General features: G+C 36.9%; 1 protein-coding gene and 1 long non-coding RNA gene across 7 annotated transcripts; both read right to left on the bottom strand.

Annotated features, from left to right (window-relative positions):
* Nucleotides 1-656: 656 nt before the first annotated feature.
* LOC122077187 (superoxide dismutase [Cu-Zn], chloroplastic) lies at nt 657-10320 on the bottom strand. Its single transcript, XM_042643037.1, has 8 exons — nt 9952-10320; nt 9768-9829; nt 9607-9646; nt 9343-9438; nt 9228-9259; nt 9016-9091; nt 8766-8819; nt 657-1017 (listed from the first exon to the last, which is right to left on the bottom strand). Exons 1-8 carry the CDS (start codon nt 10193-10195, stop codon nt 989-991), a joined length of 633 nt encoding a protein of 210 aa, XP_042498971.1. The 5' UTR covers nt 10196-10320; the 3' UTR covers nt 657-988.
* A 2233-nt stretch (nt 10321-12553) lies between these two features.
* Nucleotides 12554-17012, bottom strand: LOC122076216. 6 transcript variants are annotated; one of them, XR_006139465.1, is made up of 4 exons: nt 16923-17012; nt 16318-16428; nt 15787-15907; nt 12554-12961 (listed from the first exon to the last, which is right to left on the bottom strand). It is a non-coding gene; the product is annotated as an uncharacterized LOC122076216 (long non-coding RNA). The 6 variants fall into 6 exon arrangements; XR_006139463.1 differs by having other exon boundaries at nt 16318-16434; nt 16923-16999; XR_006139466.1 differs by having other exon boundaries at nt 16318-16420; nt 16923-16972.
* Nucleotides 17013-17017: the final 5 nt, after the last annotated feature.

Raw genomic sequence — 17017 nt, 5'->3', positions numbered from 1 at the left:
AATTTTAATATTACATAGTTAAGGTTCAGGGTATCATGGGGTTTAATCAGTAAGTTCTGCTGTAGTTTGCCTCAGTGTCATTGCTCTTGAAGGTTTTATATGGTTTCTTGGAGTAAAGGTTCATAGATCTTGAATGGAGGTTTTATAAAGGAGAAGAAAGGCTTTCACTGGATTGTTGGGGGTTTACTATCCCAAAGCAATGGCATAGTACATACAATAAGAAAGTGAATTAAGGAGTAACATTCAACTTCAAAGACAAAAGATTACTTGAAGGGCTTTGATCCAACAGTAATAATCAGACCTCCCAGGACTTGTTCTGGGCATGCCACCAAGAAAAAAAGCATCCCTTGTTTCAATTCCGAAAGATTACTTGAAATATCAGCTCTCATCCATGGAAAGAAATATTGAGATTTCAGTTCCTCCGGAAATCTGTCGTCCAACACTCCAAAGAAAATCTGGAATTCATAAAACTTTAAGGCAATTATGCTTCAATTATTGGAAAATGTTGGGTTCATATCCAGGTGGTTTTTTTTTTTTTTTTTTTGGGGGTTGGGGGGTGGGGTGGGGGGGTGGGGGTACCCATATCCAGGTTACCAGCTTTATGAACTTTAAACGCAACTAATCATAAAACTATATAGTTTTTGCCACATCCAGGATTTCCATCTTTTAATCAAAACTACATTATTCCTTAGTCGTGAGAAACTTTTAAAACAGGAGTTGAGCATTCATGATTCAACCACAGCAAGGCATGCAACAATAAGGTCCCTTCAACACACAAAGCATCTGTCTTAAATCTGTGGAGGGAAATACCTACAAACATGGTCAGTTTCCCTCATATTCTACATTATGGCTCAGCAATTTGTTCTCAACTACCCCAGACTGCATCCTCTTTGACTAGAAAAAGATTATTCAACTCTGAGTACACTTGTAAACGGAAGCAACAAGAAGCAATAGTTTACCACCAGACTGGTTTCGGAACCAGCGGATCTCACTGAACTGGAGTCAAACCAACCACACCTGCATATCCACACACACACACGCACAATGAGGACATAAAAGAGGGGGAAATTGAAACGAAGAAATGCAAACAGGGAGGGAGAACAGAGGGAGGGTTGATATGTATGCTATGTTCCTTATTTGTAGGAGTAATTTAATATGGGGTTAGGTTCCTTATTAGTGGCAGTTATTTAATAGTGGCCATCCGTATGAGTTGGTTACCTGTATCTACGGAGTGAGTTGTATGGTTATCTAGCAGTTGATAAGTAGTGGGTATAGTTATCTAGTGGTTATGTAACTAATAAGGTTCTACGTGGGTAATAGAAGTTTTAATTAATTGTAACTTTTTTTCTTCCTTTTTTTGTGAAGGGAACTAACTAGTTGTACTTGTTTCAATCAATTGTAAGCCTTACTTAATAGTCGTATAACGGAATGGTAAGGGGGCTTGAAAGGATAAAGTCTGTAAAGCGATTCTATCCAAATATCTCCATTTTATCTCCTTACTCCCCTACCCTCTTATCGCTCTTATCTTATATTCTCTCCCTACTGTATATGCATCAGGGGTGGAATTAAATAAAGAAACGCAAACAGGGAGGGAGTAAAATAATCTCCATTGCTAGTTTTCTTGGGGTCTTAGACAAAGGAGGTATCTCTATTGTAGTTTCTCTTAATGATCACAGGTGAGAGAAAACTTATTAAGAAATCAGTGGATGATGGGATGAGGAAAGCAGGGACACAGCCAACAAATTGGAGGGCCATTGGTGCCCCCAACAACAGAGTTTCATGTCACCCTTGTTCCACCACACAAAACCATTAGCACACTTTAGATATCCTTGTGGGATGTGTTGAGGCAAGGAAGAGAAGGGAAGAAAGGAACAGAACATGTCTTCTATCACCTACATATCTAGTCCCGCTTTCTATAACAATATATTTATAACCCCCTAGAATTTCATATCAACTTTCCTGTTGTTTGGAAGGTAGACCTATGGTCCACAGCCAAAGCCTAGACCTTTGCAACAATGCTATTCAAATCTTTAAATATTCCAAATCCCCATAACTTGCAGTTCAGAGTTACAGTTCCTCAAAGTCACTGCTATTTTTGTTGCTAAGATTATTAATTCTATGCAACGCAACTATTGGCAGTTGCAACATAATAAGTGAAATGAATCCCACCACCCCCTTCTGCCCAGCATCTCTGAGGCGTATAATCATTTACCCATTCCATCCAATAAAAACACCCAAAAAATTGGCCTTTCTAACCAACAAGTAGATTGTGACAAAGGATGGGAAATAGTACGAGGTGGAACAAGTGAATGCATAAAATAAAAAATCAAATATGATGCAGATCAATCTTGCACAAGGAAGGGGCTGCTGGCCCCATCAAACCAAGTCCAGTGTTGGACCAGCCAGCCCCCACCTTGGTCCCATCTAACCAGCCCAAAAAGAAAGCTGGAAAATACTGTGCACGAGTTACTGTTAACATGAACAGTAACTCCCGCAGATTTTGTTCAATGAAGATCTTCTAGAAGCAGCCAGCTGTCCCTTATTGTGGAAGAAAGCAGATTCAAGAAGAGGAGTCAAGTTGTCCATCGAGCTACAGCACAGCATTTGATTACTCACAAACCACAACTCAGATGAAGCTGAATTTTGAATCGAATGGAGATTTTATATGAAGTAACAAACCATCAAAAGATGAATAAATTTTGCTCACTATATTGAGAGAATGTTGGCAGCATGAAAAAGGAAACTTAAGGATCGACTGATCCTTCCAAGGTCCTCAACAAACCCTCCAAAGGGTTTCAGGATCAGACTTTAGATGGAGGCGTTCTTGGAGAAATCGATTGGGTTTAAAAACCTTGACAATGAAGAAATCGATCCTTGATCTGTGAGTATATTTCTAGCTGATCTGTAAGCTGGTCTTTTGGACTTCAAATCACCTTCAATAGTCCCTCAAACACTCCCTCACAGCAGTAAATTGAAATAAAGAATAAAATAAGAACAAGAAAAGAGAATCGATGTGGGGTTGAAAAGGGGGGAAAAGAGTTGGGGAATAGACATCTCACCCTCTCAGGTAACAACTATCTCAGCCACGAGTAAACACTCAAATTCATAAACTTCGATCTATCTTTTCATTATGATCAATGGGACATAAAGACATAACAGAAAATGAAACTAATGGATGAAATAATATTTTCTAATTTGTGTCAACCTTGCTAACCAAGCTTTAACCAAATTAGAAACTAACAACTGAACTCAAAAGGAAACTAGCCTAAGTTACAAAATAGGAAACTAACTTGACACAATAAAATAGGAAACTAAATCTAGACTATATGTTGTAGTTCAATGGACAGTTTGACTCCTCTTTTTGAATCTTCTTTCTTCCACATAAGGGACAGACGGCTGCTTCTAGAAAATCTTTATTGAATAAAATCTGAAGGAGTTACTGTTCACATGAACAGTGTTTTCCAGCTTTCCTTTTGGGCTGGTTAGATGGGACCAAGGTGCGGGCCGGCTGTCCAACATTGGAGTTGGTTCGATGGGGCCAGCAGCCCCTTCCTTGTGCAAGCTTGATCTACATTAGAATAACCAAGAATTTTCCTGGCAAGTGGGTTCAAAATAAACAGCTTGCCTCCTCCGGAATTTGTAATGCAACACTTTGAGCAATGTCTGGTGTAGGAAGAGGAAGAGGGGGGAGAAGAAAAAAAATAAAATTTGAGGGTATTTTCGGCAGATGCAATTGCAGGAATATTATAACTAAAACACCAGTGTTTACATAGGCACTAGATGCTTGTTTCCATCATTTGCTCTGGTCATTGAACATATGTGCACATTCTTGGTGCAAACAATCTAGAATTCAAAGAAAATGTAATGGAGCACCATGATATTTGGAGCTGTAAAATATAAATAGATCACAAACAAAATAGGTTTGGATTAACATTTTTGGGCACATGGTATCCCAACGTGGGTCAAAGTGATTCCAAGGATTTAAAGATTGGGATAAGAATAGTTGTCAAGGCATTGCCAAGGTGACGACTTAGCATCCAAGCGGTTTGCTTGGGCCTAGGGGGCAATCGCCTTGTTGTACTGCATGTCGCCTTGTGTTTGGACACTTAGACAGCCCTCCACCACCTTGATTCGCCTTGACGCCGTGACAACTATGGGGATAAATGATTGGATCAGGTTCTGCCGGTCACTGTTAGAGCTACCTACAACCGAACCATTTCTATGAAACATATGGTAAAGGGGGAGAGAGAGAGAGAAAGAGCATTAACAAAAGTGGTGAGGAAGTTGTATCCAAGCTATAACATCTCTTCTTCTACTTCTTCTTTTTTTTTTTTTTTTTTGGGTGCATAAATTATCACTTTAAAATCACAAGTAGAGTCCACACCCTTGAAATCCTTCGAAGCACGAACCCTAGAACTAGGAGACCATTAAGTTGCTTTATTTTTCAAATCCCAACTTGTTCCTCTTGTTGTCCCCTGATCCTATTCTCCTTATTCTTTGTGGAGATTAAGCTCCCTTAAAGTCATATAACTCGATTATGTTTTTCCTTGTCCAAAAATGAAAAGGGAGGAGGGAAAAAAAGGGCCAAAAGATACTTTCATATCAAATTTAACATATACAACAAGCTACAGCTGATTCTTTGTGCTGCTTGAGAAGTCCTAGTATCCTCACCAAAAACTGGGAAAGTGGCTAATGTAGAACTAGAATCACAAGTGAGCCTAATCCCATGCAAGATCTGAAATTTTGGCTGAATAGAAAAGACGTCCTCCAATAGGCTTGGTTCTAGCTCTCAAACACTCTCTCACAACAAACAAATAAAAGGAAAATAAGAAAAGAAAGAGAATTTGATAAGGGGTTGAGAAGGGGAGAAGAAGAACTAGTGTTCAATGTTGTAGTCTCTTACAAAGCATAAGCTTTTTTTTTTTTTTTTTTATCAAATTCGTGTTCAATGTTGTAGTCCCTTACAAATTTATATAGAAGACTAAAAACTGACTCAAACACTAAAAAGGAAAGACCTAACCCAATCCTTAACTAATTGGGAAACCTAAACTGACTAGAAAACTAAAATAACAAACGAAATAGACTCAAAACAGGACTCTAACTAAACTAATAAATTAAATCCCGTTTTCTTACTTTCTACCCATTAAAGTGGTCTATTACAAAGAAAACCCATGGACCCCTTACAAATTTATATAGAAGACTCAAAACTGACTCAAACACTAAAAAGGAAAGACCTAACCCAATTCTTAACTAATTGGGAAACCTAAACTGACTATAAAACTAAAATAACAAAAGAAACAGACTCAAAACAGGACTCTAACTAAACTAATAAATTAAATCCCGTTTTCCTACTTTCTACCTATTAAAGTGGTCTATTACAAAGAAAACCCATGGGATCAAAGGCTCAACAGATACATAACCCAACCTAAGGCTTATTTGCAATAAAATAAGCCTATTAAGTGACTAATCTGCATCAGTGGCTTCCCAATATCTTCCTCATCCAACTCCTGTCCTCACCAATTTCTCATAATATGCCACTTTGAAGCACCACCAATATCCATTAGAAGGAAACCACAAACCAGAAGTATTTTGGTGTATAAGGACCATGGAGAAGTTTGTAGGGTTACATATTTGGGAAACATTTTGAAAAAATCAATTTAGCACCACTGATCATTCATCATATGGTGTATGTGCCACAGCTGATACACGATGAACGGTGTTTCAAATAGATTTAGTTGGCTCTTCTTTGCTCCACTACTTCCCCTTGAAATTCACTTAGAATATCAGACATTAAGAAATGCCAAGCCATGACACCAGAACAGATTCCAAACATTTTTGGGAACCTGGTGCAGATTCTTCACCAAACTAGGCTTGTTTTATTAGGAATAAGCTTAGGGTTGGGTTGTATACATGTTGGGCCTTCAGTCCATGTGGTTTGGAGTGTATTGGACTACTTTTATGGGTCTAAACTAGGGGTTCTAAGGTTGCATACGGGATTCAGTGATTTGCTTCATTTTTCTTTAGTTTCCTTTTTAGATGGGGTTATTTAGTTTCTAATTTCAGTACCTAAATTAGTTTCTAATTTCAAGTCATTGTTAGTTTCTAATTTCTGTCTAGAATAGTTTCTATTTTCATTAGATTTTAATTTCCAGTTTTTAGTAACTTCTTGTAATCAATTTTTCGTAACTTACTATTACTTGTAAACCCTCCCCATCATTATTATAAATAAAGGAGAGCTCTCATCATAGAGAGACGATTTATGTTTTAAAAAAAAGAGTCTTGTTGTTGCCGTTGGCTTCACTGGATGTTTCTTGTGTTTGATCAAGGATTAGGGATTGGTGTTTGATCCATTCGACTTCTTGCGGCGTGAAGTCCAAGAGGTTTTTCTTCAAGCTTTCTTATTTCTTTCAAGTTGGTTTTCAAGGTTCTACTGCTGTCAAAACATTCAGGTATTTATATTTCTGATTTCTGCCCAGATTTTCTGACAAAAGAGCCAATCGGCCTCCACTGTTGGTATTAGTTCCAGCCGTCAGTTTGCTCTCAAATTCTGGTAGACTGCTCTCCCATTCCCCACTAAGGATCAATCCAAATTTGGGCTGTTTCTGTGCAGCCATTAGTGAGATATTCGAAATCTCTCATATTTTGTCCTGTAGTGATTTTTCCAGAACAGTACCAGAATCGATTGCTTTGATCTGTCCTATTCTGTTTCTGTGATTCCTGCTGTTGATTTGGGACTGTTGCATCATATTACTACTACTAGTTCATCTACTTGATCAATTATAATCTGACCTACGTAGTATTGGATATTGAAGTCGACAGCAGCTAGTTTGCCTCTATTTTCGGTTGGTCTGCTATTTGCTGGTATGTTGGGATTGGTTGTGGTTGTTCTTTGGTTTAAAGTTCCTGCAGTTGGATTAGTTTGTGTTTTCAAACTTAGTCCTACATAATGTAGGACTAGCCGACTAGGTTTGACAAGTCAAACGAGACCCAAACAACAGGAACTTGTAGACCAAAGAACAACCATAATAACCAAGGAAGAAACAATACCACAGATCAGAATAAAGGTTAAAAAAATAGATCTGTAACTCAGAGTTTCGAATCCAGAAACTGGAATTTATGAGATCGGAATATAGCCCAGATTAAAGGACTAAATCAGATATAGGAATAGGGTCATAACAGATCATAAACTGTGAACAAACATCCACAGAAATCAGGAACAACCAGATGCGTCTATCGATCTCAGAAAACAGAACAGATTAGGTCAAAATATCCAATAATAAATAATACTTAGAACAGACCAGCAATGAACAAATAGGAATGAGTCAGCAATAGTATTAGGATGATAACAGTTCCAAATCAACGATAGACACTACAGCAACAAAATAGGACTGCCCAGAACAGTCGATTCTGGTTCTGTTCTAGTAAAGTCACTAGAGGACAAGAAAATAGAGATTCCTAATAACTTAAGAACCACAGCCCAGATGGGGACCAAAACTGGATCGAGTTGCTCTTTTAATGAGGGGAACCTCTGGTCCAAATATCAGCCAAAAGTGACTAGGGGTTGAGTCAGAATAGAATTCGATATTCCTGCCCAGAAAACCTATCGCCTGGACAGAACTGTTAAGGGAAAAGAGGTAAATACCTGTAGCAGCAGTAGACCTTGAAAGTAGACTTGAAAGAAGAAAGATAAGAAAGCTTGAAAAGACCACTCGGGCTTCACACCGCAAAGTGTCGAATGGATCAAACACCACTCCCTTCCACTATGATCAAACACACAGAAAATCCAGTAGATGCATGGCAACGACCAACAACAAGTTCTTTTTTTCCAAAATCAAAATTGTCTCTCTATGATGAGAGCTCTCCTTTATTTATAATAATGATGGGGAGGGTTTACAAGTAATAGTAACTCAGAGTTACTAAATCTGAGTTACTAAAAATTGATTACAAGAAGTTACTAAAAACTGGAAATTAGAATCTAATGAAAATAGAAACTAGTCTAGACAGAAATTAGAAACTAACAATGACTTGAAATTAGAAACTAATTTAGGTACTGAAATTAGAAACTAAATAACCCCATCTAAAAAGGAAACTAAAGAAAAAGGAAGCAAATCACTGAATCCCGTATGCAACCTTAGAACCCCTAGTTTAGACCCATAAAAGTAGTCCAATACACTCCAAACCACATGGACTGAAGGTCCAACACGTATACAACCCGACCCTAAGCTTATTCCTAATAAAACAAGCCTAGTTTGGTGAAGAATCTGCATCAGAACCCTTTATAAATAACCAATTGGTGCAATAAATAGTCAAGCCCATGCCAACTAAAAACACACCCAACTCCATATCACAAATCAAAAAGGGGGGCATACAAAATGAGTAATGATGCAGACAAACCAAATTAACAAGCGTAAGTTCAATGGTAAGTGACGAGTAAAAAAAACACAATAACAAGCAAAAGCATAGCTAAGATGTAGTCCATTAGTTTAAGCAATTACTGAGAATGAAAAAGCTCTTAGCTGCAGAATAAACCTGGGCATTTGTGAATCACATTGATGCATAACTGCTAGAGTCATGATTTTCAGTATATGTGAAGACATATTTTCATAATTAGCCATGAAATGAGAAATAATGAATCACCAATGCAACCATTTGGTATCGATTTTGCAATTTATGAGTTAATTACTATTGTCAATAATCGATCCAGATCTAGATAAAAAAGATTCCTTTAAAAAAAAAAAAAAAGCCCTTTAATATACATTACATACCACAGGCCAATCTTCCACCAGCATTCCCAGTGGAAAGGCTAAGTTCATGTCCACCTACAGATGCATAAAACAGAGAGTCAGAAAATAAACAGAAGTGTAGACATCGAAACAAAAGTCAAATCAATATATGATATCACATGGGATAGGTTTTTTTCATTTTTGGAGAAATAAAACCGATTGGCAACTGGCTAATGCAAGTATAAAGGAAATGAAGCACAGATAAGCTGAAGCTAATAGACATAAGCTTAACCTTTTCCAAGGTCATCCTCAAGCTCATGAACCACAAAAGCTCTTCCAACAACAGCATTAGGCCCACTTAATGGTATCTGCATATTTAGGGAAAAATTGAACTTAAAAGGACCCATCTAAAATATTACCAATAAACAAGTAACAGGTTCTATCTAAATTAAATAGTCAAAATAAACGATAGATTCACAAACTATTTAAGTTTCAGAGGAGTACCTGGTTATCTACAATTGTCACTTCAGCCACACCTGTATTGACATGAAATGACAATCAGTTCAGTAATTCATACGGGAAATAACAGAATTTAAATAATAATGAAAGAAAATTTTACCGTCGGCATTAGCAACTATGTTTCCCAGGTCACCCGCATGACGGATTTCGTCCGAAGGAGCACCATGCGTCAGTTCATTAGGATTGAAGTGTGGCCCTAATTTTCCACCCATCAAAAAAAGGGGTGAACACAAAGTGTCATGAAGTGCTCACTAATGGAAGGGGAAAAAATTAAGGAGTAACCTACAATGCTATAACTTCAAAGTACCCTTACTGTTCAAAATCAAATAATCTAACAAAAAAAAAAAACTCAGTAAATTCCAACCTGTTGAAATGCAACCATTCGTTGTGTCACCAAACTCGTGCTGCATTTGAGGATCCAAAATTGGGGGTGGGGGTGAGGTGTTAGAAATATTACAATAACCAATTTGAATTTGTCACCTAACTGATGAAAACTACGATTATTCGCTCACAGTAGGGACTCACAAGATGGAATCCATGAGGTCCAGGAGTGAGTCCGGTGACACGAACATCCACCTTCGTAGGACCTGTAATTGAATAAACCAACATCACCTTCTCGAAATTCAAACAAAGACGATTGCAAATTCAATGCAGAACAATATCACTAGCAAAGCGTTGACATTAAGAGGAAAGTAATCGGAGCACAAACCGCCGTCTTCTTGGATTAAGGTGACAACGCCTTCCACTTCGGAATTCCCCTTGAGGACTGCGACGGCTTTCTTGATCTCGGCGACAATGATGAGAGGCCTTGAGGCAGATACCGGCTTCAGGGACAGACTGGGGAATCTGATGGAGAGTCCAACGAAGGAGGATTGAAATGCTGGCCTAGGTTTTGAGAATGAAGACATTAGAGGTTGAGAAGGAGAGGCTGCCAGAACTGTTTTGGCGGCCATGGTTGCCGATTCCACTAGTAATGGTGAGAGGAAAGAGGGACGCTGGAAGTCTTGAAGAGATAGTATCTATCTGATAAGAAAGATGTTGGTGTGAGCTTAACAGGGCGAATATGCGATGCCCGTGTGACGTGTTTTAATGACCGTTCGTAATCACAGGAGTCGAGAGTCGAGAGTCGAGAACAAATTTCACCGAAGTTGCAACTCAGGGGCGCGACTTCTGTCTCTCCTTTTTTTTTTTTTTTTTTTTTGGCGGGGTGTGGTGGCGCGAAGTAGCGAGTGGCGACATTGTATAGGCTATAGATGTCATCTATCTAATGACAACATAATGTTACTGAAAAACGTTTTGTGGAAGAAAGCATTTGGTGTATTTATGGAGTATTTTATTTTTTTTAAACAAAAAGCGAAAAAAAGAAAAAAAGAGGTAGAAAAACAAGAATTGACAGAACGATAAAATGTTCATTCGTTTAAAAAAAAAAAGTTTTAGAAACGACGTTTCATATCAAAAACAGAAATTTCAATTTCTGTGTCAAAATGTCATTTTTTCTTTTTTCTTTTCTTTTGAACGACGGAACTACTTTTTGCCGTTCCATCAATTCTCTTTTTTGTCATTTTTTTTTTCACATTTTGTTCAAAAAAAAAATGAAACACACCATAAATGCACCAAACGTTTATTCCTTTTTTTTTGTTTCCATAAAACAAAAAAACTCCAGAAACATTTTTTTAAAACGTTATCAAACACAGCTTAAGTCTCAACCATGGATTTAGTTATCGGTATCCGTCGATATCTATACAATATTGATCCGGATTAGATCAAATCAGATGAGTTTAGATCCACCACGATCACTTTTACTTTTACTTTTCAAAAACATTGTTTACTATTTTATCTTTAAATCAATACTAATAACCGATCCACATTGATTGATATCAGTATCAATCTTAGTCAATATCAATATGATACATTTGATATGGCCAATCCAATATCAATACCTAAAACCATGCTTCCAACACAAAAAAGATTTTGTGGCTTGTCTTAAATTTTTAGAGTGTGTGTTCTATGAGCCGATGGAGTGGGAACTACGGAGCAAGATTCAAAAATTTGGTATGGGGAACGGATCGATCATGCCCAAACTTATCCATTTTGATCGTAACAAAATATCCATGATTTTAATTTTAAAAAAAGAAAAAACATTTTTTAGACTATTTTACCCTTTGTCCGGCTAATATATTGATATAATATCGTCCAAGAATCAGATCAATCAACTGCGATTCTGATTTAATCCAATTATTCAAACCATGGTAGGGAGCAGCCGGTAGAAAGCACAAACCATTCAACAAAGCGGGATTAAGATTAAGAGAGAGATGCTCAAAAAAGACTTTTTCATAAATTTCACGGGAGAGGATTCTTTGGGCAATGGAGCTGACAAAACGGTATCTTACATTGACAGGCAACAAGGTCATCTCAAGAGAGGTTGAGAGAGATTGATATAGAGAGACTAGCATACTATACTTCGGTAGCATCTTTTTCCAATTTATTTTTGAAAATCACATGCTGACAAAAAATAGTGGTTGGATTTTTTTTTTCTTTTATATTTATATTTGTATTTGTAATGGTTTTATAAGAAGAGCAATTGTGTACAAAACGAAGTTGTCTATTATCAAACTATAAAAAAAGCTAACAATCGAGAAAATGATCTTTCAGCTAACGCCTGAGGCTACGTTAGTATAACCCGTCCCCCTAATTGATGTGTTCTCAATACTACTAACTCAAAGAACGCTTTCCCATAAAAAAAAAATAAATAAATAAAAAATGCAGGCGTACCTACAATTGCGGGTTTGGCACTTCGGCAGTTCAGCGAGTATTTTTGTAATCAAAATATTCTTTGATCTTACATAATTTAACTATAGTAAAAAATGAGAATAATAACTTTATATGAGACGAACATATTTATTGTGTAGAGGCAATAGGAGAGTGTACTGAATATAATTGATGTTCAAAGATGTAGATGGAAGGTTGAAACATGCCCCTAAAGTCAATATATGCCCCCTAGTGATGCAACCTGATCAAATTACAAAACTAACTCCAAGATAGAACGATCTTGGCTTTTGATAACAAACGTACACTCATCTAATGCACCCTTTCAATTTTTTCAGAGTTGTGCTCGGTCACAAGATTCAATGCAACGATAACACCATCTAACAAAACAATATCTAGTTTTGTAAAATAAAAAAATGGATCAAGAGATGTTCCCATCAAAGTTCAATATGAATCTTTGGGTACCTATCATGAGATTTATGAGCACTATCTAATAGTAAGAAGTGTAAAAATAAATAAATAAATAAATAACATTCCAACCATTGTTGGTCATAATTCTTTTTATCGAGAAATAGAAGAAGCTATACAAGGGTTTTTGCCGAGCAATATGTTACTTGGTAGAGAGAGAAGGGTGTGTTTAAGGCTCTGTCTTCCTCTATTTCACAGAAGAGAAAACACCCCTTCAAGCACCCCATTAAATGGGTTTACTGGTAAATTTCTAATAGAATCGGTCGACTGTCAAGTAGTTTGCACTTGGAACGGCGCTAGTACTCAATCCGGTTGGCCACTTCATAGGCCGTCGGTAAAATAGTGCTCTTTGTAATCAGTGGTTCATGGTCCGGTCGGCCGTTGAACCGTCGACATAATAGTAGTATCCTCGGTATGTCTGCCAACCGTTTTGTGCTCATCGGTATCGCCCGCTTAATCGATCGCCAGTACTTGTGCCACTTAACCTCAGAAAAAAAAAAAGGGAATTAGAGTGTACCAAGCCCAAAGCCAACTCAACTAAGAATCAAATTAATATATGGGCCACCACACCACGCCTCCCACTGCCCAGCCCAACCTGACTCATGTGAGAAAATCACCCCATGCCAATCTCAAACACATGGGAAGAGGGATACATCTCTTCAAGAACTCTTATCCCTTTTATTCATCATATATATACACTAGAAAACTTGAACGTGCAAATGCCCGTGTTGTATTTTGTTATGTGGCCCAAGTAGTAATATATGGTACAAATAAATTTTATAAATAAAGTAAAATTATATGATTTGTATGGATTACATTTTTAAGATAATACTTGAGATTGTTGTTTTCTAGTTTTTCTTAATAGACTTTGACCTAAACTTGATGGAAGCATGTGAAGGCTTGAAGAGGCATTTTTTTGGGTTGTTTTTAATTCTATCACACTAATGCGTTTGAAGATTTTGTCATTAGTATTGCATTGTTTTAATCCGAAAGCATCATTCATTTTGCTTAATGGTGTACATTAAGTGTAGTCATCTCATTCCCTTTTGCCCTTTTTGTTGAGCAAATCTTAAGAATAACCCTAGTCCTTTTGATTTTCAAAACATCATAATTTGAGAAAAAAGAATGACTTTGAATACAATTGAATGGTGGAATGGGATTTGTGTAGCTATCCTCGTATAGTTGTTGGGTAAAGGGTACATAACAATACCCTTTTTCCAAAAAACCATGTTTTTTTTTTTTTTGGGTAAGGTCCAAAAAACCATGTTAGAGGTTTGTAATGTTGCAAGGTCAATCAATATAAACTAACTTGATATGATTGCTCCCTCTAACAGGGTCAACATAAGAATTCATTCGACTAATATGCAAAATCATTCAGTTTTGCTTCTCACCGGAAATTATAAGTCCCAACTTCAATAAAAAATTTTGTTCAAGCCCATGACCTCAAGGTTTCATGGAAGAATAGATGGGAGAAGCCATCATTGAGGAATTCCTATTATTAGGTAAGGGTGTTAATCAGTTCGGTTTTGATTTAAACGGTGTGGATCGGTTCGGTTCACATTTATTTGACTAAAACCATAAATCGCACCATTTACTAAACGATTCCACTTTCTGAAACCGTGATCGTTTAGTAAACGGTTTTGGTTTCCACAGTTTCTAAACAGTGTCGGTTTCACGGTTTTAAACGGTTTCAATTTCGATTTATTCCATACGGTTTGTAAAACAGTTCACAATCGATTTTTTATAACTTGCAACCATCTCTAAACTGAAGATCATAAGTTTATCTAAAAATAATTGGCAACCACAAATAAGAGATTCTATATTGATGATGGTATGTCTTAATTTGATAATCTAGTGTTATTTCTTTGCATGGTCATTCTCAAACATATAGAACTAATATCATACAATATCCGAATCTAGCCTTCTATAGCATAAAATATTAAAATGACAGATGCTTTAGCCAAAACACCACATTTGTGATAACATAATAACATTGTAACATATATGGATTACAAGTTCATGATCTAAAGCCTAAACTTGTACTGAATTGCAATAAATCATACCAAAGCAGGATGGACACTTAATTTAATTTTATACGGATTGCTGCCCCTGCTTTATTTAATTGTTATACGGATTAATCGGATCGATTTAAACGGTTTAAACAGTTTCAATTCGGTGAAACTTGAAATCATAACCACACCATTTACTAAATGGTTTTAAGGTTTCAGTGTAAACGGATCGATTCGATTTCGGTAAACGGTTTCGGTTACAAATTCACATCCTTATTATTAGGACCATGAAAGGTAGGAAATCATGCTCCAGATGGAATCATACTCTAGATTAAAGCCAGCAACATAAAACTAGGCAGCAAAATGAGCATATCCAGTTAGTTGCCACAATCCTTTTGCCTATTGATACAACATAAATCTGCAAACCCATATAGAGTGAATAGAATCAATTTAAAAATTTCATGTAATAAAAAAGTTACTTCAGATATATTACTAACTGCATCAACCTAGCTTTACTAACTGCATAAAGGATGGATGATGGGTCTGTAGAAACGCAACCCTAAAACAATGCAGAAGATAATGGAAAAACAAAACAAACAATGCACACGGATTTTACGGGGTTCGGCAAGGTTGCCTATGTCCCCGGTGAGATGAGATCCTGCTTCACTATCAATGGAGAATAGGGTTATAACGCTCGTCCTCACACCTCTCAAGGATTGCTTGCATTACAGAGAAAGAAACCCTCGCTACAAATATATAGCCAAAAAAACCCTAATCCAGAAAATACACAATTACCCTCAAATAAAAAATTCGAGTGGGGGGTTGCGCCCCCCTACACCCCCTGTTATGCATGGGGGCCTCTTGCCCCCCTTGCAACCCCCACGGCCCGCTAAGCGGCTAGCGGGACCATCGTCCTGCCTGTTGAGGCGCTGCACTAGTACTCCCTGGACTAAATTGTGACGGAATACAAGACATCGTACACCAACATGGTCCTTTTTAACAACCAGTTGTTTTGGCAAACGAATTTTGCCTACAACGTCAGTCAATAACCAATTCAAGGTTTGTCAGCATTACTAAATGTATGCAAGATGTAGCATGATGAACTGATCCTAACAAACTTTTCACTTGATACTTAACCCTTAAAAAAAGCATGAAAATTGTGGAATGGATTTATTAACCTTCAAGCAAACAATTATCACTCACAGACATCTTATTTTTTATGAAAAAGATTTTAAATTTACCAAAGCAGTCAAACAGGTTAAGATAGGCCTTATTGTTTAGGAAAATTGTTTGAAAATTACCATAGCAGTCAGACAAGTTAAGATCTGCTACATCTTGGAGCATGGACTGGCGATTGTGTACATGTTGTGTGGCATCTGGAGGATCAAGGACGGTAACTTCTAGATGTTTAAGCCTATAATCCTTCACAAGAGAATATAGGTGGTAAGTACTAAGGAACATTAGCACAACATCAAAATTTATTGTAGGAATGAAAAATACTCATCTACACCAATCAAAAGAAATGTGTCTAATTCAGTTACTACATAGTAAACATCATATGAGATATGACTGGAAGTCAGAAAACTACCAACATTTAGGGTAACTAATCATCAATAAAGAGATTTTGTAATGATGCTACACAACTTGGAGTGAGATGAGAAGAGAGTCAAGAATCATCCATAGATATAAATCAATTATCAAAATAAAAGATCTGCATCATAAAATAGAGAGAAAAATAAGGAAACTTTAAAGTTTTTGTTTAAAAAAAAAAAAAAAGTGCCACTGTAAGTTGGCTGATCTTTAATCTTTCTTATAAACAATTACAAGTATACCTTGGGAAGGCCTGCTATTGGCGGAAGGACAACTCATTTCTGAGCTTAAAAGCCACAATATATCATCCAACAAAGCCTGCAGTATCCACAAAAGGAACCCATTCTGCAAAACTGATGCTAAAAGTTCAACAATGAATCGGTCAAGCAACGAAAGTTCCCCAAAACTAAAAACTAAGATTGAAGGGGGAAAATTTTAAGGGGTAAAAAAAAAAAAAAAAAAAAAAAAGAATATGCCAAGCCGAATCAGTATCCCTATAACTCTAATAACTAAGTATAAATGCTCCAAATCTATCATCGAATGGCATTCAAGTTTTTCTAACAACCAAATCAACATTAACCCCATATTTCTGACTGAATAATTCATGCCCAAATGAGAAAACCATTTCCAGATCAACAGAACGACAAATGACCAAATTTGAATTCCGAGATGAACCATCAACATTCGTTCAATTTCTAAAAAATAAAAAAATATATAAGAAAATCCTAGATCCATCTATTCTTTACGAAAAATAGACACGAGAGAGGAGAGTTTCTGAAAGGGGTGTGTGCATTTGTGTGTGTGTGTGTGTGTGTGAGAGAGAGAGAGAGAGAGAGAGAGAGAGAACCTCTTGGGGAAGAGACTAAGAGGCGTTGTACTTGGCTTTCAGGAAGAAACTCATGGAGGGAGATGAGTAGGAAGAATCGACTTTTTTTTTTTTTA

This window comes from Macadamia integrifolia, chromosome 4, assembly GCF_013358625.1.
Source record: "Macadamia integrifolia cultivar HAES 741 chromosome 4, SCU_Mint_v3, whole genome shotgun sequence".
In the NCBI taxonomy this organism is placed as follows: Eukaryota; Viridiplantae; Streptophyta; class Magnoliopsida; order Proteales; family Proteaceae; genus Macadamia; species Macadamia integrifolia.
The sequence above is the reverse complement of the archived record's forward strand: the minus strand, read 5'-3'. Positions and strand labels throughout refer to the sequence as shown.